We start from the raw sequence: 24,737 nt of genomic DNA, 5'->3' as shown, positions 1-24,737 counted from the left end.
TCAATAGGAACATAGTGTCTAGATCTAAGGAAGTCCTGCTCCCCATGCTCTATTCCGCTTTGGTTAGACCACACCTGGGATATTGTGCCCAATTCTGGGCACCACAATTCAAGAGAGATATTGACAAGCTGGAATGTGTCCAGAGGAGGGCGACTAAAATGATCAAGGGTCTGAACAAGCCCTATGAGGAGCGGCTTAGGGAACGAGGCATGTTTAGCCTGAAGAAGAGAAGGCTGAGAGGAGATATGATAGCCATGTATAAATATGTGAGAGGAAGCCACAGGGAGGAGGAGGGAGCAAGCTTGTTTTCTGCTTCCTTGGAGACTAGGACGCAAGGGAACAATGGCTTCAAATTTACAAGAGAGGAGATTCCATCTGAACATGAGGAAGAAATTCCTGACTGTGAGAGCCGTTCAGCAGTGGAACTCTCTGCCCCAGAGTGTGGTGGAGGCTCCTTCTTTGGAAGCTTTGAAACAGAGGCTGGATGGCCATCTGTCAGGGGTGATTTGAATGCAATATTCCTGCTTCTTGGCAGAATGGGGTTGGACTGGATGGCCCATGAGGTCTCTTCCAACTCTATGATTCTATGACTGTGAGAGAGAGCTGTTCAGCAGTGGAACTCTCTGCCCCGGAGTGTGGTGGAGGCTCCTTCTTTGGAAGCTGTTAAACAGAGGCTGGATGGCCATCTGTCAGGGGTGATTTGAATGCAATATTCCTGCTTCTTGGCAGAATGGGGTTGGGCTGGATGACCCATGAGGTCTCTTCCAACTCTTTGATTCTATGATTCTATGAGGGAGGAGGCTCTGCTCTGGCTCTTCCTCCTTCCCTCCTCCCCTTCGAGGAGGAAGAGGAGGAGGAGGAGGAGGAAGATGGGAAGGCGCTCCACCAAGCGGGCACCGGCTGCCGAGGCTGAGGCGCTGGGCCCCCCCTAAGCCCACCCCATTGGGAGCCAAAGGCAAGACCCGACCCGACAGGTAAAGAAAGGGGGGGGGGTGGAATGGGCTCGGGGGGGGGGGGGGAGAGAGAGAGAGGAGGAAGATGCTCGTGATGCTCGTGATGATGGAAGGGTCTTGGAAACCTGTTGGCCCGAAGGAAGGAGATGCCGGGTCTCTTTTATCCCGCGTTTGTCCCGCTTCTGGGGGGCACCCCTCCCCTATGATGCCTCTCCAAGGAAGGCAAGGGACAGCTTTGGCCAACATTGGGGTCGGAAAGGGGGAAAGCTTTGGGGATCTTGGCTGGAAAGGGCTTGCGGTGGAAGTCGGGGAAGGAAGCTTGGGAAAGCCTTGTTTTCCTTGGATTTTGGTCTAGGTAGAGACCCACATCCCAGATCTTGGGAAGGAATAGGGTTCTGGGGAGAAAAGGGAAGGGATGTGTGTGTGTTTGAAAGCAAGACACGCTCAGAAAAGGAGACTTTCCCCCTCTTCTTGGCCATTGCAAACCAAAACAAGACAGGGACCTTTGGAAGCATTGTTCTCCTCTCCACTCGGGGAGTGGGGTGTCTCAACAGCGCCCCCTCGCGCCTGCAGTGGACCCCTGGCAACATGCATCACATAGAATCATAGAATAGAATCATAGAATCAAAGAGTTGGAAGAGACCTCCTGGGCCATCCAGTCCAACCCCATTCTGCCAAGAAGCAGGAATATTACATTCAAAGCACCCCTGACAGATGGCCATCCAGCCTCTGTTTAACAGCTTCCAAAGAAGGAGCCTCCGCTACACTCCGGGGCAGAGAGTTCCACTGCTGAACAGCTCTCGCTCACAGTCATAGAATCATAGAGTTGGAAGAGACCTCCTGGGCCATCCAGTCCAACCCCATTTTGCCAAGAAGCAGGAATATTGCATTCAAAGCACCCATCCAGCCTCTGTTTCAAAGCTTCCAAAGAAGGAGCCTCCACCACACTCCAGGGCGGAGAGTTCCACTGCTGAACGGCTCTCACAGTCAGGAAGTTCTTCCTCATGTTCAGATGGAATCTCCTTTCTTGTAGTTTGAAGCCATTGTTCCGCGTCCTAGTCTCCAGGGAAGCAGAAAACAAGCTTGCTCCCTCCTCCCTGTGGCTTCCTTTCACATATTTATACATGGCTATCATATCTCCTCTCAGCCTTCTCTTCTTCAGGCTAAACATGCCCAGCTCCTTAAGCCACTCCTCATAGGGCTTGTTCTCCAGACCCTTGATCATTTTAGTCGCCCTCCTCTGGACACATTCCAGCTTGTCAATATCTCTCTTGAATTGTGGTGCCTAGAATTGGACACAATATTCCAGGTGTGGTCTAACCAAAGCAGAACAGAGGGGTAGTTTCTCATAACAGTGAGCCTACACTGTAGGGTCAATGCAGTATTGACCCTGCTTGAACTGTCCTGGCTCCATGATATGAGATGCTGGGAGCTGGAGTTTGGCGAGGCACTATTCTTGGGCCAGAGAAGGCTGAAGACCTTGTGAAACTATAAACTCCATGATTCTTATAAAACTATAAACTCCACAATTCTTGTAAAACTACGAACTTCACAATTATTCTAAAATTATAAACTCTATGATTCTTGTAAAACTACACATTCCATGATTCTTGTAAAACAATAAACTCCATGATTCTTGTAAAACTATAAATGCCACAATTCTTGTAAAACTACTCATTCCATGATTTTTGTAACTCCACAATTCTTGTAAAACTATAAACTATTATTCTTGTAGAACTATAAACATTATGATTCTTGAAAAACTATACTCCACGATTCTTGTAAAACTACAGATTCCATGATCTGGTAAAACTATAAACTCTACGATTTTTGTAAAACTACAAACTCTACAATTTTTGCATAACTACACATTCCATGATTCTTGTAAAACTATAAATGCCACAATTCTTGTAAAACTATAAACTCCACAATTCTTGTAAAACTATAAACTCCACAATTCATGTAAAACTATAAACTACGTGATTCTGGTAAAACTATAAACTCCTTGATTCTTGTAAAACTATACATTCCATGGTTCTTGTAAAACTATAAATTCTATGATTCTTGTGAAACTATAAATACCATGATTCTTGCAAAACTATAAACTATGATTCTTGTAAAACTATAAACTATTATTCTTGTAAAACTATAAACTCTATGATTCTTGAAAAACTATAGTCCACAATTCTTGTAAAACTACAGACTCCATGATCTGGTAAAACTATAAACTCCATGATTCTTGTAAAACTATAAACTTCATTATTCTTGAAAAACTACACATTCCATGATTTTTGTAAAGCTATAAACTCCATGATTCTTGTAGAACTATAAATGCCACAATTCTAGTAAAACTACACATTCCATGATTCTTTTAATAGTATAAATTGCACAATTCTTGTAAAACTATAAACTCCATGATTCTTGTAAAACTATAAACTCAGTGATTCTGATAATACTACAAACTCTGTGATTCTTGTAAAACTATAAACTCCATGATTCTTGTGAAACTATAAAATCTATGATTGTTATAAAACCATAAACTCCATGATTCTTGTAAAACTATAAACTCTATTATTCTTGTAAAACTATAAATGTCGCAATTCATGTAAAACGACACGTTCCATGATTCTTGTAAAACTATAAACTCCATGATACTTGTGAAACTATAAAATCTATGATTGTTATAAAACCATAAAGTGAACTCCACGAGTCTTGTAAAACTACACATTCCATGATTCTTGTAGAACTATAAACTCCATTATTCTTGTAAAACTAGGAATGCTACGATTCGTGTAAAACTATACACTCCACGATTCTTGTAAAACTACAAACTCCATAATTCTTGTAAAACTATACACTCCGTGATTCTTGTAAAACTATAAATGTCACAATTCTTGTAAAACTACAGACTCCATGATTCTTGTAAAACTATTAACTCCATGATTCTTTATGAAATGCTATTGGTTAAAAAGAGGAGAGAATACCCCTCTGGGGATAACTTGGTGCTCTACGATCAACTTCCATAGAATCACCTTGGAGGACCTGGATAATTATTTATTATTAGTAATAATATTATGTTTATTTATGCCCCACTTTATCTCTCAAACATTAAATCAGAATTAAACATAACAGTACTAAAATTCAAAATTGGAATCCATTTAAAGATATTGAACATATTACACAGAGGAGGGTTTTGGGGGATGTTGAGGTCCAGTGTTCACCATAGAGGATACTGAAGGGCTTAGAAATAAACACAGTAACCAAATCTGTGAATTATCAAGTCTACAAAGGTTAAATCCGCAGTTGTGGCGGTCTAACTTCTCCAGATCTGCTCTGAGCTGTTGTCAATCTGTTTGGTTGGTTATCCCTTTTTGTTTTTTCTGCTCAGTTAGAATCATAGAATCAAAGAGTTGGAAGAGACCTCCTGGGCCATCCAGTCCAACCCCATTCTGCCAAGAAGCAGGAATATTGCATTCAAATCACCCCTGACAGATGGCCATCCAGCCTCTGTTTAAAGGCTTCCAAAGAAGGAGCCTCCACCACACTCCGGGGCAGAGAGTTCCACTGCTGAATGGCTCTCACAGTCAGGAAGTTCTTCCTCGTGTTCAGATGGAATCTCCTCTCTTGTAGTTTGAAGCCATTGTTCCACGTCCTAGTCTCCAAGGAAGCAGAAAACATGCTTGCTCCCTCCTCCTCCCTGTGGCTTCCTCTCGCGTATTTATACATGGCTATCATATCTCCTCTCAGCCTTCTCTTCTTCAGGCTAAACATGCCCAGCTCCTTAAGCCGCTCCTCATAGGGCTTGTTCTCCAGACCCTTGATCATTTGAGTCGCCCTCCTCTGGACACATTCCAGCTTGTCGATATCTCTCTTGAATTGTGGTGCCCAGAATTGGACACAATATTCCAGGTGTGGTCTAACCAAAGCGGAATAGAGCATGGGGAGCATGACTTCCCTAGATCTAGACACTATGCTCCTATTGATGCAGGCCAAAATCCCATTAGCTTTTTTTGCCGCCACATCACATTCCTGGCTCATGTTTAACTTGTTGTCCACAAGGACTCCAAGATCTTTTTCACATGTCCTGCTCTCGAGCCAGGCATCGTCCCCCATTCTGTATCTTTGCATTTCGTTTTTTCTGCCCAAGTGGAGTCTCTTGCATTTGTCCCTGTTGAACTTCATTTTGTTAGTTTTGGCCCTTCATCTCTCTAATCTGTCAAGATCATTTTGAATCCTGCTCCTGTCCTCTGGAGTATTGGCTATCCCTCCCAATTTGGTGTCAATTTCCTTTGTGTCACCTGAAGGCCTAGTCAACACAACTCTTTGTTTATTTTCTACTAGCTTGGGTATCCAGCAATGGCCAGGTTATTTGAAAACGTTTTAAAAAAAATTATGAAGGGTCCAATTAAAAACATTATAGGTGAATTACAACTCACATCATTCCAGATTAACCCCCTCAAACTCCACCAGTACTTAAAAGTTGGGCATGTTGGTCATGTGTGGCAAGTTTGCTCCAGATGCATCATTGGTAAGGTTCAGTGTGCTCTCTGTAGGATGGACTACAACTCCCACCATGGTAGGTCAGTCCCCACAAAGCCCTCCAGTATGTTTAGTTGGTCATAGGGGTTCTGTGTGCCAAGTTTGATCCGGATCCATTGTTGATGAGAGTCACAGTTTCTCTGGATGTCGGTGAACTATAACTCCCAAAAAAAACAAGGTCAATCCATCCCAAATACCTCCAGTATTCAAATGTGGGCATATCGGGTATCTGTGCCAAGTTAGGTTCAGATCCATTGTAGCTTGAGTTCGCAGTGCTCTCTGGCTCTAGGTCATTGGTTCTCAACCTGTGGGTCCCCAGATGTTTTTGGACTTCAACTCCCAGAAATCCTAACAGCTGGTAAACTGACTGGGATTCCTGGGAGTTGTAGGCCAAAACACCTGGGGACCCACAGGTTGAGAACCACTGCTCTAGGTGAACTACAACTCCCCCAAATCAAGGTGAATTCCTACTAAAGCCCTGCAGTATTTTTGTTGGTCATGGGGGTTCTGTGTGCCAAATTAGGTCCATATCCATTATTGGTGGGGTTCAGAGTGCTCTTTGATTGCAGGTGAACTATAAATCCCAAATGTCAAGGTCAATTCCTTGCAAACTCCACCATTTGAATACTGGAGGGATTTTGGAGAGATTGACCTTGATTTTTTGGGGAGTTGTAGTTCACCAACATCCAAACTTGGGCATATCAGGTACGCATGCCAAGTTGATCCAGAGCCATCGTTGTTTGGATGTTGGTGAACTATAACTCCTATAAATCAAGGTCAGTTCCCCCCAAACCTTGCCAGTATTTTGCGTTTGTCATGTGGTTTCTGTGTGCCAAACGTGGTCCAGGTCCATTGTTGCTGGGGGTCGCAGTGCTCTGTCTTAATACAGAGTGAACTACAACTCCCATCATGTTGAGTCAGTCTCCCAAATGCCTCCAGTATGTTCAATTTCTGATCATCTCCTCTCTGTTTGCTGTGCACCATAGAAAAGAGTAGGAAAGTGTTATGGGAGAGGCAGTGGGCAGGATCGTGTAAATTCCACACCAGTGGAGAGAATCAGAAACACTGAGATCACCATGGTGGAGGAAACACATAAAGTTTAGGATGCAATTGTCCTCATCCGAAAGCCTTCACTCAGGTGGTGGGCAAGACTGTGTATGGAGAACATTGGCAGGGCTCTAATACATGTTCACAGCACTCTCAATAGCAGTGTTTCTCAACCTGGGGGTCGGGACCCGTGGGGGGGGGGGATCATGAGGGGGTGATGGAGGGGTTGCCAAAGACCATACTTTCTGTTGGTCATGGAGGTTCTGTGAGGGAAATCCAGCCCAATTCTATCAATGGTGGAGTACAGAATGCTTTTTGATTGTAGTCGAACTATAAATCCCAGCAACTACAAGGTCTATTTTCCACAAACTCCACCAATGTTCACATTTTGGGCATATTAAAAATTCATGCCAGATTTGGTCCAGATCCATCATTGTTTGAGTCCACAGTGCTCTCCAAAGGTAGGTGGACTACAACTCCCAAACTCAAGGTCAGTGGCCACTAAACCCTGCCAGTATTTTCTCTTGACCATGGCAGTTCTGTGTGCCAAGTTTGGTTCAATTCCATTGTTGGTGGAGTTCAGAATGCTCTTTGATTGTAGGTGAACTATAAATCCCAGCAACTACAACTCCCAAATGTCAAGGTCTGTTTTCCCCAAACTCAACCAGTGTTCACATTTTGGGCATATTGAAAATTCATGCCAGATTTGGTTCAGATTCATCATTGTTTGAGTCCACAGTGCTCTCTGAAGGTAGGTGAACTACAACTCCCAAACTCAAGGTCAATGCCCACCAAACCCCGCCAGTATTTTCTCTTGGTCATGGGTGTTCTGTGTGCCAAATTGGATTCAATTCCATTGTTGGTGGAGTTCAGAATGCTCTTTGATTGTAGGTAAACTATAAATCCCAGAAACTACAACTCCAAATGACAAAATCAACCCCCCCCCCCCACACACACACACACACTTCCAGTGTTTTCATGGGAGTTCTGTGTGCCAAGTTTTTTTCAATTTGGGCATATTGAAAATTCATGCCAAATTTGGTCCAGATCCATCATTGTTTGAGTCCACAGTGCTCTCTGGAGGTAGGTGAACTACAACTCCCAAACTCAAGGTCAATGCCCACCAAAACCCTTCAGTATTTTCTGTTGGTCATGGGAGTTTTGTGTTCCAAGTTTGGTTCAGTTCCATCGTTGGTGGAGTTCAGAATGCTCTTTGATTGTAAGTGAACGATAAATCCCAGCAACTACAACTCCCAAATGACAAAATCACCCCCCCCCCCCCCCCACACACACACACACACTTCCAGTGTTTTCATGGGAGTTCTGTGTGCCAAGTTTGGTTCAATTCCATAATTGGTGGAGTTCAGAATGCTCTTTGATTGTAGGTTAACTGTAAATCCCAGAAACTACAACTCCCAAATGACAAAATCACCCCCCCCCCCCCCACACACACACACACACTTCCAGTGTTTTCATGGGAGTTCTGTGTGCCAAGTTTGGTTCAATTCCATAATTGTGTAAATTCCACACCAGTGGAGAGAGTCAGAAACACTGAGATCACCGTGGTGGAGGAAACACATAAAGTTTAGGATGCAATTGTCCTCATCCGAAAGGAGTTCAGAATGCTCTTTGATTGTAGGTGAACTATAAATCCCAGCAACTACAACTCCCAAATGACAAAATCAATCCTCCCCCGCAACTCCACCAGTATTCAGATTTGGGTGTATTGGGTATTTGTATGAAATTTCATCCAGTGAATGCAAATACATCCTGCATATCAGATATTTACATTATGATTCAAAACAGTAGCAAAATCAGAGTTATGAAGTAGCAATGTGATGGTTGGGGGCAACACAACATGAGGAACTGTATTAAGGGGTCGCGGCATTAGGAAGGTTGAGGTTGCTCTATAGCCTGCAATGTCATTGGAGGGAGGACCTTTGGTGGCTCCTTTCTGTGGAAGTGGGAGTCCCAACCACACACATACATACATATTTCTACCTTCATTGTGTGTATAGATAGATGGGTGACTCCATTCTCTATCTCCTGGGGTTGTGGCAACTCTTCTCCAGGTTTCAACCCAGTCCACAACCCAGCCCACTTTCATACATGGAACCAGGAAGGAGTACCATCTTGTTCTTCATGCCAGGCAGCAAAAAATTCTGGACTGATTCTGGACAGCTCCAAAAGCGACTTGTTTTCAACCACATCTCCTTCTCGTTGGGTGCCTTCAAGCCATTTCTGCCTTCTTCAAAGTCACAGAGAGTTTCATCTACGCTGATGATCGTGCCATTACTGCTCAAGCAGGGAGCTTTGAGATGGTTGAACAGAAGCTCTCTGAAGCTCTAGGTGCTCTTACTGCCTATTACAGGGAAAACCAACTGATCCCCAACCCATCTAAAACACAGACATGTGCCTTTCATCTCAAGAACAGACAAGCATCCCGAGCTCTGAGGATGATCACCTGGGAAGGAATCCCACTGGAGCATTGCAGCGTACCCAAATATCTGGGAGTAACTCTGGACCGTGCTCTGACCTACAAGAAGCACTGCCTGAACATCAAGCAAAAAGTGGGCGCTAGAAACAATATCATACGAAAGCTGACTGGCACAACCTGGGGATCACAACCAGATACAGTGAAGACATCTGCTCTTGCGCTGTGCTACTCTGCTGCTGAGTATGCATGCCCAGTGTGGAACACATCTCACCACACTAAAGCAGTGGATGTGGCTCTTAATGAGACATGCCGCATTATCACAGGGTGTCTGCGCCCTACACCACTGGAAAAATTACACTGCTTAGCCGGTATTGCACCACCTGACATCCGCCGGGAAGTAGCAGCCAATAGTGAAAGGACCAAGGCAGAGACATCTCCAGCTCATCCCCTGTTTGGGTATCAGCCAGCACGTCAACGACTTAAATCTAGAAATAGTTTTCTAAGATCTACAGAGACACTCACTGGAACACCTCAGCAAGCGAGAGTCCAAAAGTGGCAGGCCCAAACCCAGTACCTCAACCAATGGCTGATACCAAATGAGAGACTCCCCCCTGGGCACACAGAGGACTGGGCGACCTGGAAGGCACTGAACAGACTGCGCTCTGGCACCACGAGATGCAGAGCCAACCTTCAGAAATGGGGCTACAAAGTGGAATCCTCGACATGCGAGTGTGGAGAAGAGCAAACCACTGACCACCTGCTGCAATGCAACCTGAGCCCTGCCACATGCACCATGGAGGACCTTCTTGCAGCAACACCAGAAGCACTCCAAGTGGCCAGATACTGGTCAAAGGACATTTAATCAACTCTCATACTCACAAATTTTGTAATCTGCTTGTTTGCTTTGTTCTGTTAGAAATATAATATAATTTGACTGGTTGTTCTGACACGACAAATAAATAAACCCAGTGTGTTTCTAGGGCCGAGTAAGGATTTTGTGTACGTGGATATGTAAGGTTTGGAAGGAAACAGGGCTGCTAACAGCTATATTTGTAGAGTTTTGAAACCTTTTGATTGCTTTGGAACCTTTTTAGCCATGGACTGAAAGCAAAAGTTCCTCATGCAGTCCCAAGAAATGTTTATATGATATTTGAGATACACACACACACACACACACACACACAAAAGGTTTTCCCCTGACGTTAAGTCCAGTTGTGTACGACTCTGGGGGTTGGTGCTCATCTCCATTTCTAAGCCAAAGAGCCTGCATTGTCCGTAGACATAGAATCATAGAATCATAGAATCAAAGAGTTGGAAGAGACCTCATGGGCCATCCAGTCCAACCCCATTCTACCAAGAAGCAGGAATATTGCATTCAAATCACCCCTGACAGATGGCCATCCAGCCTCTGTTTAAAAGCTTCCAAAGAAGGAACCTCCACCACACTCCGGGGCAGAGAGTTCCACTGCTGAATGGCTCTCACAGTCAGGAAGTTCTTCCTAATGTTCAGATGGTCATGTGGCCAATGGCATGACTGCATGGATCACCGTTACTGCTCCCCGGAGTCAAACCACCGACCTTTCAGTCAACAAGTTCAGAAGTTCAGAAGCTCAGTGGTTTAACCCACTGTGCCATTGGGAGCTCCATATATGTATGTATGTATGTATGTATGTATGTATGTATGTATATATGTATGTATATAATCGGGCATGGGCCAAGCCATGGCAGATAGATGGAGAATGTTGTCCATAGACACCTCCAAGGTCATATGCCTGACATGATTGCATGGAGCGCCCTTATCTGTCACTCTGTCACTCCTTCCCACCTGCTACTAAGGAGGCTGTCCAGGTCCTGAACCGGTGCTTGGCCGCTGTGACAGTCTGGATGAGGGTGAACAAATTGAAATTGAATCCAGACAAGACAGAGGTACTCCTGGTCAGTCGCAAGGCCGAACAGGGCATAGGGTTACAGCCTGTGTTAGGCGGGGTCGCACTCCCCTTGAAGACGCAGGTTCGCAGCTTGGGTGTGACCTGGACTCATCGCTGAGCCTGGAACCCCAGGTTTCAACGGTGACTAGGGGAGCATTTGCACAGTTAAAGCTTGTGCACCAGCTGCACCCGTACCTTGGGAAGTCTGACTTGGCCACGGTAGTCCACGCTCTGGTTACATCCCGCCTAGACTACTGCAACGCTCTCTACGTGGGGTTGCCTTTGAAGACGGCTCAGAAGCTCCAACTAGTCCAACGCTCGGCAGCCATGATTCTAACAGGAGCGGAGCGCAGGGAGCACACAACCCCTCTGTTGCGCCAACTCCACTGGTTACCGATTTGCTATCGGGCTGAATTCACAGTGCTGGCGTTGACCTTTAAAGCCCTAAACGGTTCTGGCCCAAGCTACCTATCCGACCGCATCTCGGCCTATGAACCCACTAGGACTTTGAGATCTTCCGGGGAGGTCCTGCTCTCGATCCCGCCAGCTTCACAAGCTCGACTGGCGGGGACGAGAGACAGGGCCTTCTCGGTGGTGGCTCTCCGGCTTTGGAACGCCCTTCCCACAGACATTAGATTAGCACCGTCTCTAATGGTATTCCGCAAAAAAGTAAAGACCTGGTTATTTGTGCAGGCGTTCGAATAATTAGTGCAATGATTGGTAATGGCATAGGAATGGAACAATGGATGACGAATCTGGATCGTGTTTTTTGGTGATGAGACGCTAGTGAATGGTTATTATAGTAATTGTGTATTAACTGTGTATTAGATTAGGTTGTTAACTGTTTTTTATACTGGTGCATTGAATTTTTGCTGTTTCCTGTGTGTTGTGAACCGCTGTGAGTCGCCTCCGGGCTGAGAAGTAAAGTAAATAAATAAATAAATTATCTTTCCGCCGGAGCGGTACCTATTGATCTACTCACATTTGCTAGGTTGGCAGTAACAGTAGCAAAATTACGGTTATGAAGTAGCAATGAAAATAATGTTATGGTTGGGGGTCACCACAACATGAGGAACTGTATTAAGGGGTTGCGGCATTGGGAAGGTTGAGAAACACTACTTTAAGACTTCTGGTATCAACCTGGCAGGATGGGAACGTCTTTCAGAAGGAGGACTGTGTTTGTCATGAAGCCAAACATGGAAAGGGTTGAGGTAGGGATGCGATATTTATTTGTGGCAGAGCACTCGCCAAACTTGTTCATTCGTTCAGTCGTCTCCGACTCTTCGTGACCTCATGGACCAGCCCACACCAGAGCTCCCTGTCGGCCGTCACCACCCCCAGCTCCCTCAAGGTCAGTCCAGTCACTTCAAGGATGCCATCCATCCATCTTGCCCCTTGCCAAACTAGTTCACCGCAAATGTATTTTCAGTTCCTTCTGGGGGCAGAGAGGAAGCAGGCTTGCCATAAGCGTGGGATCGTATATATATATACGTACTATCCTTAGGGCCTTTATATATAACACAACCTCTAAGGAGAGGAAAATCAAAACTGCTTTGCAGAGCAGAGAGGGAGAACAAACGCCCTGCGTCACGCTGAGATGAGCCAGTCTGGATGCAAGGTGAAGGGTGCGCCAGCGTCTCCTTCTCATCCCGGTTCCCTTTGATCTCTACTAATTTATTTCCAAACCACTGCTGCCCTTCATTGCCATAGTCACAAACAACTCAGGGAAGCTTTCAATCTGATGCCAGATGGAGGCGAGGCAGTGAGTGCGCATGAGATGTGCTTCCTTTTCCAAATGCAGACCTGGATTATCAGTATCATGTTGTGGTTGGAGCATTGGGATACATCTCTGAAGACCAGGGTTCAAATCTCTCTGGAACATGGAAACCATTCTGAACTAATCTTGCTTACGAAAATAAATTAGATCTTGTGGCGGATTGTGGCGCATCTGCATTAAGATCACCTTACCAAAAGTCATGAGTTCGAAGCCAGCCCGGGTTGGAGTGGGTTTCCAACCAACTGTGTAGCCTGTTGTCGACCTTTGCAACCCGAAAGACAGTTGCATCTGTCAAGTAGGAAAATTAGGTACCACCTTAAAGTGTGGGGAGGCTAAATTAACTGATTTATGAGGCCATAAAAAGGACTCCAGCAAAGCACTCCAGCAAAAAAGCATGCGGGGAATGCGGAAGTGCTTCATCAGTGTCGCAGATGGACGATGAAAGCGACAGCTCCCCTGGTGGCCAGAAAAGTTAAATAGCCTCTGTCTATGTCTGTATAACTGGAGGGAAAGATACTAGAGACAAAGTTGAAGTACTTTGGCCACATCATGAGGAGACAGGAAAGCCTAGAGAAGACAATTATGCTGGGGAAAGTGGAAGGCAAAAGGAAGAGGGGCCGACCAAGGGCAAGATGGATGGATGGCATCCTTGAAGTGACTGGACTGACCGTAAGGGAGCTGGGGGTGGTAACGGCCGACAGGGAGCTCTGGCGTAGGCTGGTCCATGAGGTCATGAAGAGTCGGAGACGACTGAACGAATGAACAACAACAACGTCTGTATATGTTGTATGTTAAAATTGGCATTGAATGTTTGCCATATATGTGTACACTGTAATCCGCCCTGAGTCCCCTGCGGGGTGAGAAGGGCGGAATATAAAAGCTGTAAATAATAAATAAATAAATAAACTGCAAGTCGCTTCTGGTGTGAGGGAATTGGCCGTCTGCAAGGACCTTGTCCAGGAGACACCCGGGCATAGTTTAGAGATGACTTGATTAGCATTGAATGGCCTTACAACTTCAAAGCCTGGCAGCTTCCTGCCTGGGGATCCTCTGTTGGAAGGTGATAGCTGGCCCTGATTGTTTCCTGTCTGGGATTCCCTGTTTTTATTTACTGTCCTGATTCTAGAGTTTTAAAATACTGTTGCCATATTTTGTTAGCAGGAAGCAGGCAGGCTTTGAAGCTGCAAGGCTATTCAGTGCTAATCAAGCTGGCCAATGGCAACATTCACACTTGCCTCCAACAGACAAGAGTGCCTAGTTTCCAAGAGACCTCACAACCTCTGAGGATGCCTGCCATAGATGTGGGCGAAACAGCAGGAGAGAATGCTTGCTCTTTATTTACTAGTGTTTTAAAATACTCATAGCTAGATTTTCTTAGCAGGAAGCAGGCAGGCTTTGAAGCTGCAAGGCTATTCAATGCTAATCAAGCTGGCCAATCGCAACATTCACACTTGCCTCCAACCGACAAGAGTGCTTAGTTTCCAAGAGACCTCACAACCTCTGAGGATGCCTGCCATAGATGTGGGCGAAATGTCAGGAGAGAATGCTTCTGGAACCCAGTGATTCCGGCCATGAAAGCCTTCGACAACACAAAGACATTTGTTATCATATCATGCCCTGGAATGACATTCTTATGTGTCTCTGTCTATTACCAAGGGAGATGTTTTACCTTTTCTGGCTGTTTTGGGAGTCATACTTCTTGGGGAAACATTCCTATCAATAAGATTAGCTTTTTCCTTACCATTATTTGGAGGTTTCTAATATCAACCTGGCAAGATGGGAATTCGTTCCAACCTTAGATTAAATCTCGGGTAACAAAAGAGAGTTTTGTGTAAGGATCCTATGGTGGAGATTGGAAAGAAAGCACATTTCATTGTGCGTCAGGCCTGCTGGTTGGATACTGACAAGCATTCGATAAACAATGTCATTGCGTTTGGAAACCATTGCCTGTTTCAAAAGCAAACAACCTCAACACCTTTTACAGTTGCCGCACGGAAATAATTTCCTGCCTGGCATAAAGAGTAATCAGAAACTTAAAGGAAACAGCTAAAATTAAGTGACTCGTTAAGTCCTTGAGGGGAAAGGGTTTTCAACTTAAAGATCCAGAACATTTCCCTTTGGGATAATAGTTCTTCCAAATTCATATGGGATTTTGGTGTGATGCATTCCAGAGCACAAAATTTGAGAGAATTGGATGAATGTTTGTATTGTGTAAAGTGTGAATATAGGAAGGACTCCATAGATAAACAAACACAACAGAATCATAAACAGGGCCGGCCCTAGGTAATTTTCAAGTGTAAGCAAATAGTATCCCCCCCCCCAACCAATTATTGAAAAATAAAGAGTAGTTGGATGGATGGATGGCATCCTTGAAGTGACTGGACTGACCTTGAAGGAGCTGGGGGTGGTAACGGCCGACAGGGAGCTCTGGCGTGGGCTGGTCCATGAGGTCACGAAGAGTTGGAGACGACTGAACGAATGAACAACAAAGAGTAGTTGGCACACAGAACTCCCACAACCAACAGAAAATACAGAAGGGGTTTGGAGGGGTGTATGGCCAACATATGATGTTGTTGAAGGTACTACAAATCCCACTATCTGTTATACTAAATAATTGATATATGGCCTGCATCAAGAGGAGCCTAGTGTCTACATCCAGGAAAGTCATGCTCCCCATGCTCTATTCCGCTTTGGTTAGACCACACCTGGAATATGGAGTCCAATTCTGGGCACCACAATTCAAGAGAGATATCGACAAGCTGAAATGTCTCCAGAGGAGGGCGACTAAAATGATCAAGGGTCTGGAGAACAAACCCTATGAGGAGCGGCTTAAGGAGCTGGGCATGTTGAGCCTGAAGAAGAGAAGGCTGAGAGGAGATATGATAGCCATGTATAAATATGTGAGAGGAAGCCACAGGGAGGAGGGAGCAAGCTTTTTTCTGCTTCCTTGGATGCGGAACAATGGCTTCAAACTACAAGAGAGGAGATTCCATCTGAACATGAGGAAGAACTTTCTGACTGTGAGAGCCGTTCAGCAGTGGAACTCTCTGCCCCGGAGTGTGGTGGAGGCTCCTTCTTTGGAAGCTTTTAAACAGAGGCTGGATGGCCATCTGTCAGGGGTGATTTGAATGCAATATTCCTGCTTCTTGGCAGAATGGGGTTGGACTGGATGGCCCAGGAGGTCTCTTCCAACTCTTGGATTCTATGATTCTATGATTTATAACAGTAGTAAAATGACTGGTATGAAGTAGCAACGAAAACAATGTTATGGTTGGGGGTCACCACAACATGAGGGGCGGTATTAAGGGGTCACGGCATTAGGAAGGTTGAGAACCACTCATTTAGCCACTTGTGCTCCTTCTATTTTTTGTATCAGTTTTATAGTTATGTATAGAGTGCTTTTGACGTGAAATAAATGAAGAAATAAATATCTTGCAAGGTTCAGCACCTTGGAGAGATCCAGACCAAAGTCCAGTGCTTTCATCTTTTGGCTCCTTTGTTTCCTCAACTTTATTTCTCGTGTCAGGGCAGCCAATCATTTATATTACATTTCTAACAGAACAAAGCAAACAAACAGAGAAAATACAAAATGTGTGAGTTTGGTAGTTGAGTAAATGTCCTTTGACCAGTATCTGGCCCCTTGGAGTGCCTCTGGTTTTGCAGCAAGAAGGTCCTTCATGGTGCATGTGGCTGGGCTCAGGGTGCATTGCAGCAGGTGGTCAGTGGTTTGCTCTTCTCCACACTCGCATGTCGAGGATTCCACTTTGTAGCCCCATTTCTGAAGGTTGGCTCTGCATCTCGTGGTGCCACAGTTCAGTCTGTTCAGCACCTTCCAAGTCTCCCAGTCCTCTGTGTGCCCAGGGGGGAGTCTCTCATTTGGTATCAGCCATTGGTTGAGGTTCTGGGTTTGAGCCTGCCACTTTTGGACTCTCACTTGCTGAGGTGTTCCAGCGAGTGTCTCTGTAGATCTTAGAAAACTATGTCTTGATTTAAGTCGTTGACGTGCTGGCTGATACCCAAACAAGGGATGAGCTGGAGATGTCTCTGCCTTGGTCCTTTCACTATTGGCTGCTACTTCCCGGCGGATGTCAGGTGGTGCGATACCGGCTAGACAGTGTAATTTCTCAAGTGGTGTAGGGCGCAGACATCCCGTGATAATGCGGCATGTCTCATTAAGAGCCACATCCACTGTTTTAGTGTGGTGAGATGTGTTCCACACTGGGCATGCATACTCAGCAGCGGAGTAGCATAGCGCAAGGGCAAATGTCTTCACTGTATCTGGTTGTGATCCCCAGGTTGTGCCAGTCAGCTTTTGTATGATATTGTTTCTAGCACCCACTTTTTGCTTGATGTTCAGGCAGTGCTTCTTGTAGGTCAGAGCACGGTCCAAAGTGACTCCGAGGTATTTGGGTGTGCTGCAATGCTCTAGTGGGATTCCTTCCCAGGAGATCTTTAGAGCTCGGGATGCTTCTCTGTTCTTGAGATGAAAGGCACATGTCTGTGTTTTAGATGGATTAGGGATCAGCTGGATTTCCCAGTAATAGGCTGTAAGAGCACCTAGAGCTTCGGAAAGCTTCTGTTCTACCAACTCAAAGCTCCCTGCTTAAGCAGTAATGGCACAGTCATCAGCATAGATGAAACTCTCCATCCCTTCTGGCAGTGGCTGGTCATTTGTGTAGATGTTGAACATGGATGGAGCAAGCCCGCTCCCCTGAGGCAGGCCATTCTTCTGTTTCCGCCATCTGCTTCTCTGGCCCTGGAACTCAACAAAGAAGCTCCTGTTTTGTAGCAGGTTTCCTCAACTGAAGTCCACACATTTTTGAGGTTTCATCTGCAAACCGTGAAGCCTAAAACGGCATCGCAAAATGGCAAATGTTAAGCAACGTTCGTTCAATCCCTTTCCGTTCCAATCAGGAAAGAAGTATGCATGTGCTTAACTTTTCATCTAAAATTAATAGACTTAAAATAACATTCTCTTTGGCCCTGGACTAATGTTACATATATCACCCACGAGACGCAAAAGTGCTCTGCTCGGGAAGCCGGGTTTTTATTATAATTACTAATAATTTCAACAGATTACTGCAATTTCCCAGCTACTAAGGGAATTATATTATTTTTGTTAGCATTTATTCTTGGCAATGGTGCACCAAGACGGAATCATCTATTAAATACGCAGCACCCCCTTCCCCATTTTTGCACAGATTAAGACAATGTTTCCCAACCTTCCTAATGCTGCGACCCCTCAATACAGTTCCCCATGTTGTGGTGACCCCCAACCATATAATTATTTCCATTGCTACCTCATCGTAATGTAAATATTGTTAGTGTTAGCAGAAGTTTTGCACAAGCTTTGGAGAAAACATGGACTCTGGAGACGTCTGGTTACAAAGCTGGTTCAATTTACTTAGAGTAGTTTCAAAACACATCCATTACAGTAAGCGACCAGACATGAAGTACACAGTACGCAGGACAAAGGAAGCTGAAGTGTAAACAATTCTGCAGCTATTGTCAAAGGCTTTCATGGCCGGAATCACTAGGTTCTTGTGGGTTTTTTCGGGCTATAGGGCCATGTTCTAGAGGCGTTTCTCCTGACGTTTTGCCTGCATCTATGGCAAGCATCCTCAGAGGTAGTGAGGTCTGTTGGAATTAGGACAATGGCTTTATATATCTGTGGAATGGCTGGGATGGGGCAAAGAGCTCTTCTCTGCTGGAGCTAGGTGTGAATGTTTCAACTGATCACCTTCATTAGCATTTGAAGGCTTGGCTGAGCCTGGGAAAATCTTCTGTTGAGAGGTGTTAAGACGTGCCTGGTTGTTTCCTCTCTGCTGTTTTGCTGTTGTAATTTTAGAGTTTTTTAATACTGGTAGCCGGATTTTGTTCATTTTCATGGTCTCTTCCTTTCTGTTGAAATTGTCCACATGCTTGTGTATTTCAATGGCTTCTCTGTGTAGCCTGACATGGTGGTTGTGAGAGTGGTCCAGCATTTCTGTGTTCTCAAATAATATGCTGTGTCCAGGCTGGTTCATCAGGTGCTCTGCTATGGCTGACTTCTCTGGTTGAAGTAGTCTGCAGTGCCTTTCATGAAACAACCACCATGTCAGACTACACAGAGAAACCATTGAAATCCACAAGAACCATGTGGACAATTTCAACAGAAAGGAAGAGACCATGAAAATGAACAAAATCTGGCTACCAGTATTAAAAAACTCTAAAATTATAACAGCAAAACAGCAGAGAGGAAACAACCAGGCACATCTTAACACCTCTCAACAGGGTATTTTCCCAGGCTCAGCCAAGCCTTCAAATGCTAATGAAGGTGATCAGTTGAAACATTCACACCTAGCTCCAGCAGAGAAGAGCTCTTTGCCCCACCCCAGCCATTCCACAGATATATAAACCCATTGTCCTAATCCCAACAGACCTCACTACCTCTGGGGATGCTTGCCATAGATGCAGGTGAAACGTCAGGAGAAATGCCTCTAGAACATGGCCCTATAGCCCGAAAAACCCCACAAGAACCTAATTCTGCAGCTGCTTGGCAGATACGAGACACTCCCTGATTTTCTCACAACTCCACACAGAGAGTGTCTCAGGGTTACTTTCTCACAGCCTCTAACATAAACATACATCATCGCAATACAATCTTGTAGCATCCATATTTCTACTGCATGAAATTACATTTAAAACACATTACATACATCAACACAGAATCATAGAATCATAGAATCAAAGAGTTGGAAGAGACCTCGTGGGCCATCCAGTCCAACCCCATTCTGCCAAGAAGCAGGAATATTGCATTCAAAGCACCCCTGACAGATGGCCATCCAGCCCCGGTTTAAAAGCTTCCAAAGAAGGAGCCTCCACCACACTCCGGGGCAGAGAGTTCCACTGCTGAACGGCTCTCACATACACTGATAAATATCTGATATGCAGGATGTAATTATTTATTATTTATTTAGGACATTTATACCCCGTCCATTCTCGACCTCCGAGGAGGGACTCAGGGCGGCTACCAACAGACAACAATTTGATGTCAACATAATATAAACACATAATAAAACACAATCAAATGCCTAAATATAAATATATATAAATAAAATGTAATGTTTGTTTGTGGGATTAACATAATTCAAAAAACCACAGGACGAAATGACATGAAATTTGGACACTATACCCCTAACAAACCAACATGGAAAAACACAGCAGAAGGGACTAAAAAGCCAAAAACCCAAAAAAAGCTAAATGACAATACAGAAAAAAAAGGGAAGGAAGGGGAAATAAATGAAGGGGAGAAAGAAAGAAAGAAAGAAAGAAAGAAAGGAAGGAAGGAAGGAAGGAAGGAAGGAAGGAAGGAAGGAAGGAAGAGGGGAAGAAAGAAGGAAAGAGAGAAGGAAGCATGGAAGCTAAAAGTGAAAGAAGAAAGGAAAGAGGTAGAGAAGGAAGAAAGAAGAGTAAGACGGGGAAAAGGGAAAATGAGGAAGGAAGGAGGGAAAGAGGTAGAGAAGGAAGGAAGGAAAGAAAAAGGGAGGGAAGGAAAAAGGGAGCAAAGGAAGGAAGGAAAAAAGGAGAGAAAGAGGGAAGGAAGGAAAGAAGGAAAGCGAGAAGGAAGGATGGAAGCATAAAGTGAAGGAAAGAGATAGAGAAGGAAGAAATGAGAGAAAGATGAAGAGAAAGAAAAAGGGGGAAGGAAGGAAAGAGGTAGAGAAGGAAGGAAGGAGGGAAGGGAAGAGGGAGCAAAGAAAGGAGGGAAAGAAGGAGAGAAAGAGGGAGGGAAAGAATGAAAGTAAGAAGGTGGTTGGAAGCAAAAAGTGAAGGAAAGAAGGAGAGAGATAGTGAAGGAAGAAGTGAGAGAAGGACCAAGAAAAAGGGAGGGAGGAAGGAAGCAAAGAGGTACAGAAGGAAGGAAGGAGAGAAGGAAAGAGAAAAGGGAGGGAAGGAAAGAAGGAGCAAAGAAAGGAGGGAAAGAAGGAGAGAAAGAGGGAAGGAATGAAAGAAGGAAAGCGAGAAGGAGGGTGCAAGCAAAAAGGGAAGGAAAGAAGGAAAGAGATAGAGAAGGAAGAAATGAAAGAAGGACCAAGGGAAAGAAAATGGGGGGAAGGAAGGAAAGAGGTAGAGAAGGAAGGAAGGAGAGAAGGAAAGAAAAAAGGGAGCAAAGAAAGGAGGGAAAGTAGGAGAGAAAGAAGGAAGGAAAGAAGGAAAGTGAGAAGTAAGGATGGAAGCAAAAAGCCAAGGAAAGAGATAGAGAAGGAAGAAATGAGAGAAAGAAAAAGGGGGGAAGGAAGGAAAGAGGTAGAGAAGGAAGGAAGGAGAGAAGGAAAGAAAAAAGGGAGGGAAGGAAAGAGGGAGCAAAGAAAGGAGGGAAAGAAGGAGAGAAAGAGGGAAGGAAGGAAAAAGGAAGGATGGAAGCAAAAAGCCAAGGAAAGAGATAGAGAAGGAAGAAATGAGAGAAAGACGAAGAGAAGAAAAAAGGGGGGAAGGAAGGAAAGAGGTAGAGAAGGAAGGAAGGAGAGAAGGAAAGAAGAAATGGGAGGAAAGGGAGAAGGAAGGAAGGAAGGAGGGAAAGAAGGAGAGAAAGAGGGAGGGAAGGTTGGCTACAGCGAAGCAAATTTCTCATGTATAAACTATTGGCACTATAATTTATTGGCAATATAATCTAAGGTTCCCGTTTTGTCAAGGTCAGATAATCCGGGGAGGCCCTGCTCTCGCTCCTGTCAACAACGCAAATGTGCCTGGCAGGGTTGAGAGACAGGGCCTTCTCGGCGGTGGCCCCCCGCCTATGGGACACACTCCCAAAGGAGGTAAGATCTGCTCCCTTGCTCTTGATCTTTAGGGAAAAAAATTAAAATCATGGTTCTGGGACCAGGCCTTCGGACAATAGATGTATGCAGCTTTTAGTGGGACAAGGACTGGAACGGTGACTCGACTGATGAGATTGTTTTATGGTTTTAATAACTTTTGATATTTGGTGATGTACTGTTTTTAATATGATTTGTGTTTAAAGTGTGGTTTTACTATTGTAGTTGTAAGGCATTGAATTTTTGCCATTATCTATGTGTAAACCGCTTTGAGTCCCTCGAGGGGTGAGAAAAGCGGTATATAAATACTGTAAATAAATAAAATAAAATAGATAGACAGTGCAGTGTAGGAGTTTGAGCATTGGACAATGACTCTGGAGGCGAGGACTCAGTTTTCTGCTTGACCATAGAAACCCTTGAGCGAGTCATGCTTCAGAAAACCCCATAATAGTCTCACCTTAGGGTCTCCATAAGTCAGAAATGACTTCAAGGCACATGGCAGCGAGAACAACAAGTTCAGAAGAACACCATACAGCAGATATGTGTCCTCGTTGGTTTTTCTTGTTATTGTTGTTCATTCGTTCAGTCGTTTCCGACTCTTCGTGACCTCATGGACCAGCCCACGCCAGAGCTCCCTGTCGTCCGTCACCTCCCCCAGCTCCTTCAGAGTTTTTCTACAATCCCCCAAAACAAAAAAGCCTTGAAGAGTTGACTGGAAGAGTCATCCTAACCTCTGGTATCTTCTTCCAATGCCTAGGCCAGCAGCCATGGGGTCTGTTGGGGGAGACCACTTCAAAGACATCAGCCCCATGGTGACGCCGGAAGGCAACGTGGTGATGAGCTTCAGCTTCGACAGTTACCAGCTGGAAGAGGAAGAACTCCAGGCGAAAGCGTGCCAGGCCAAGGGGGTCCTCACCTTCATGGAGCCAGGTGAGGGTCAAGCACCTGTTTGCATGTAAAAGAAATGCCTTGACATCTGTCCAGACTCTAGGAGACTACTGTCTTTAGACAGAAGTTTCCAAAATATGTATGTACATCAATACTTATACTTGCAATGTTTAGATGAGCATATTTTGTGTTTGCCTGATGTACGAATGATCCAATATCCTGCCAAGCTGAGTTCTGCCTGTGTGCTTCCTCGTAGAAGGCTGAGAGGGGATATGATAGCCATGTATAAGTATGTGAGAGGAAGCCACAGGGAGGAGGAGGGAGCAAGCTTGTTTTCTGCTTCCCTGGAGACTAGGATGCAAGGGAACAATGGCTTCAAACTACAAGAGAGGAGATTCCATCTGAACATGAGGAAGAACTTCCTGACTGTGAGAGCCGTTCAGCAGTGGAACTCTCTGCCCCGGAGTGTGGCGGAGGCTCCTTCTTTGGAAGGTTTTAAACAGAGGCTGGATGGACATCTGTCAGGGGTGATTTGAATGCAATATTCCTGCTTCTTGGCAGAATGGGGTTGGACTGGATGGCCCAGTAGGTCTCTTCCAACTCTTTGATTCTATGATTCTATGATTCTGAATCAATCATACAAAGAATCATAGAATCAAAGAGTTGGAAGAGACCTCATGGGCCATCCATTCAATCCCATCCTGCCAAGAAGCAGGAATATTGCATTCAAATCACCCCTGACAGATGGCCATCCAGACTCTGTTTACAAGCTTCCAAAGAAGGAGCCTCCACCACACTCTGGGACAGACAGTTCCACTGCTGAACGGCTCTCACAGTCAGGAAGTTCTTCCTCATGTTCAGATGGAATCTCCTTTCTTGTAGTTTGAAGCCATTGTTCCTTGTCGTAATCTCCATGGAAGAAGTAAACTAGCTTGCTCCCTCCTCCCTGTGGCTTCCTCTCACATATTTATACATGGCTATCATATCTCCTCTCAGCCTTCTCTTCTTCAGGCTAAACATGCCCAGCTCCTTAAGCCGCTCCTCATAGGGCTTGTTCTCCAGACTTTTATCATTTTAGTCGCTCTCCTCTGGACACATTCCAGCTTGTCAATATCTCTCTTGAATTGTGGTGCCCAGAATTGGACACAATATTCCAGGTGTGGTCTAGCCAAAGCAGAATAGAGGGGTAGCATTACTTCCCTAGATCTAGACACTATGCTCCTATTGATGCAGGCCAAAATCTCATTGGCTTTTTTTGCCGCCACATCACATTCCTGGCTCATGTTTAACTCCAAGATCTTTTTCACATGTTCTGCTCTCGAGCCAAGCATTGTCCCCTATTTCGTATCTTTGCATTTCGTTTTTCCTGCCTAAGTGGAGTATCTTGCATTTGTCACTGTTGAACTTCATTTTGTTAGTTTTGGCCCATCTCTCTAATCTGTCAAGATCGTTTTGAATCCTGCTCCTGTCCTCTGGAGTATTGGCTCTCCCTCCCAATTTGGTGTCGTCTGCAAACTTGATGATCCTGCCTTCTAGCCCTTCATCCAAGTCATTAATAAAGATGTTGAACATGCAGGTTAGAACCCATCTGGTGGCATGTAAGACGCATGGTGCTTTTCCAGCAATGTAATGGAATATATGATTAAGGCCTCCTTATTATTTACTAGCTATCCCCTGCCACGCGTTGCTGTGGCCCAGTTAGGAAGTACTTCCTTATGTTCAGGTGGAATCTGCTTTCCTGATTGACCCTTGGAGCTCTTCCAGCTTTATGATCAGGAGCGGCCAAAACAGTATGCAAGATACACATTTGCGTATAGCGTGAATCCCCAAGGGGCGCTGTTCTGGTACAACTGTACCAGGAGCTCCAACTATATTTGCTTTGTATTAAATGTTTGATTGCAGCCCTAGGTTTCAGGGACTCTGCAGACAGGGGGCTTCCTTTGGTTGCAGTCATAGGGCAAGTCAACTGTCCATCATTGTTAAGTTTTGGTCCCGCCGCTTGCTAAGGGCAATTGGGAAGGGAGCCATTTTTTAGTTAGTCTCAGCAAGGAAAGCTAATGTATAGGACATGTGCAAGCTTCCCCTGTACAAAAGCTTCAACCTTTAAGAATTTCCAGGAAAACAGCCCTGAAGGCCAAAGAACTCCAGCTGGAGAACATCTACTGCCTTGCTGGTAGGTCCACTCAGCGTTCGAGACACAGTTCAACCCGGTAGCAGAGCCCACATCAGTAAGGGTTAGATTTCAGTCAGCCTGGGAGAAGTTAAAAAGGGGATTTTCCTTTAAAGAAGAAGTTATTGAAGACAGTTGCCTGTCCTTCGTGGGCAAGATTAGGAAGTCACCAGTTGCCTAAAAGCTTGGAATCATTTGCTTAA

At 45.0% G+C, this 24,737-nt stretch overlaps 1 protein-coding gene across 1 annotated transcript in view; it reads left to right on the top strand.

Moving 5' to 3' along the window:
- The first annotated feature begins 832 nt into the window (after positions 1–832).
- LOC132779998 (equilibrative nucleoside transporter 4) overlaps positions 833–24,737 on the top strand; it is a 68,644-nt gene continuing 44,739 nt past the window's right edge. Inside the window, exons 1-2 of the mRNA XM_067473677.1 lie at positions 833–974; positions 22,234–22,406. Coding sequence (XP_067329778.1) covers positions 22,244–22,406 — 163 coding nt within the window. The 5' untranslated portion in view covers positions 833–974; positions 22,234–22,243. The remainder of the gene's footprint in view (positions 975–22,233; positions 22,407–24,737) is intronic.

Source organism: Anolis sagrei, chromosome X, assembly GCF_037176765.1.
Source record: "Anolis sagrei isolate rAnoSag1 chromosome X, rAnoSag1.mat, whole genome shotgun sequence".
NCBI lineage: Eukaryota > Metazoa > Chordata > Lepidosauria > Squamata > Dactyloidae > Anolis > Anolis sagrei.
Note: the sequence above shows the minus strand (reverse complement) of the source record. Positions and strands in the feature narration are given on the sequence as shown.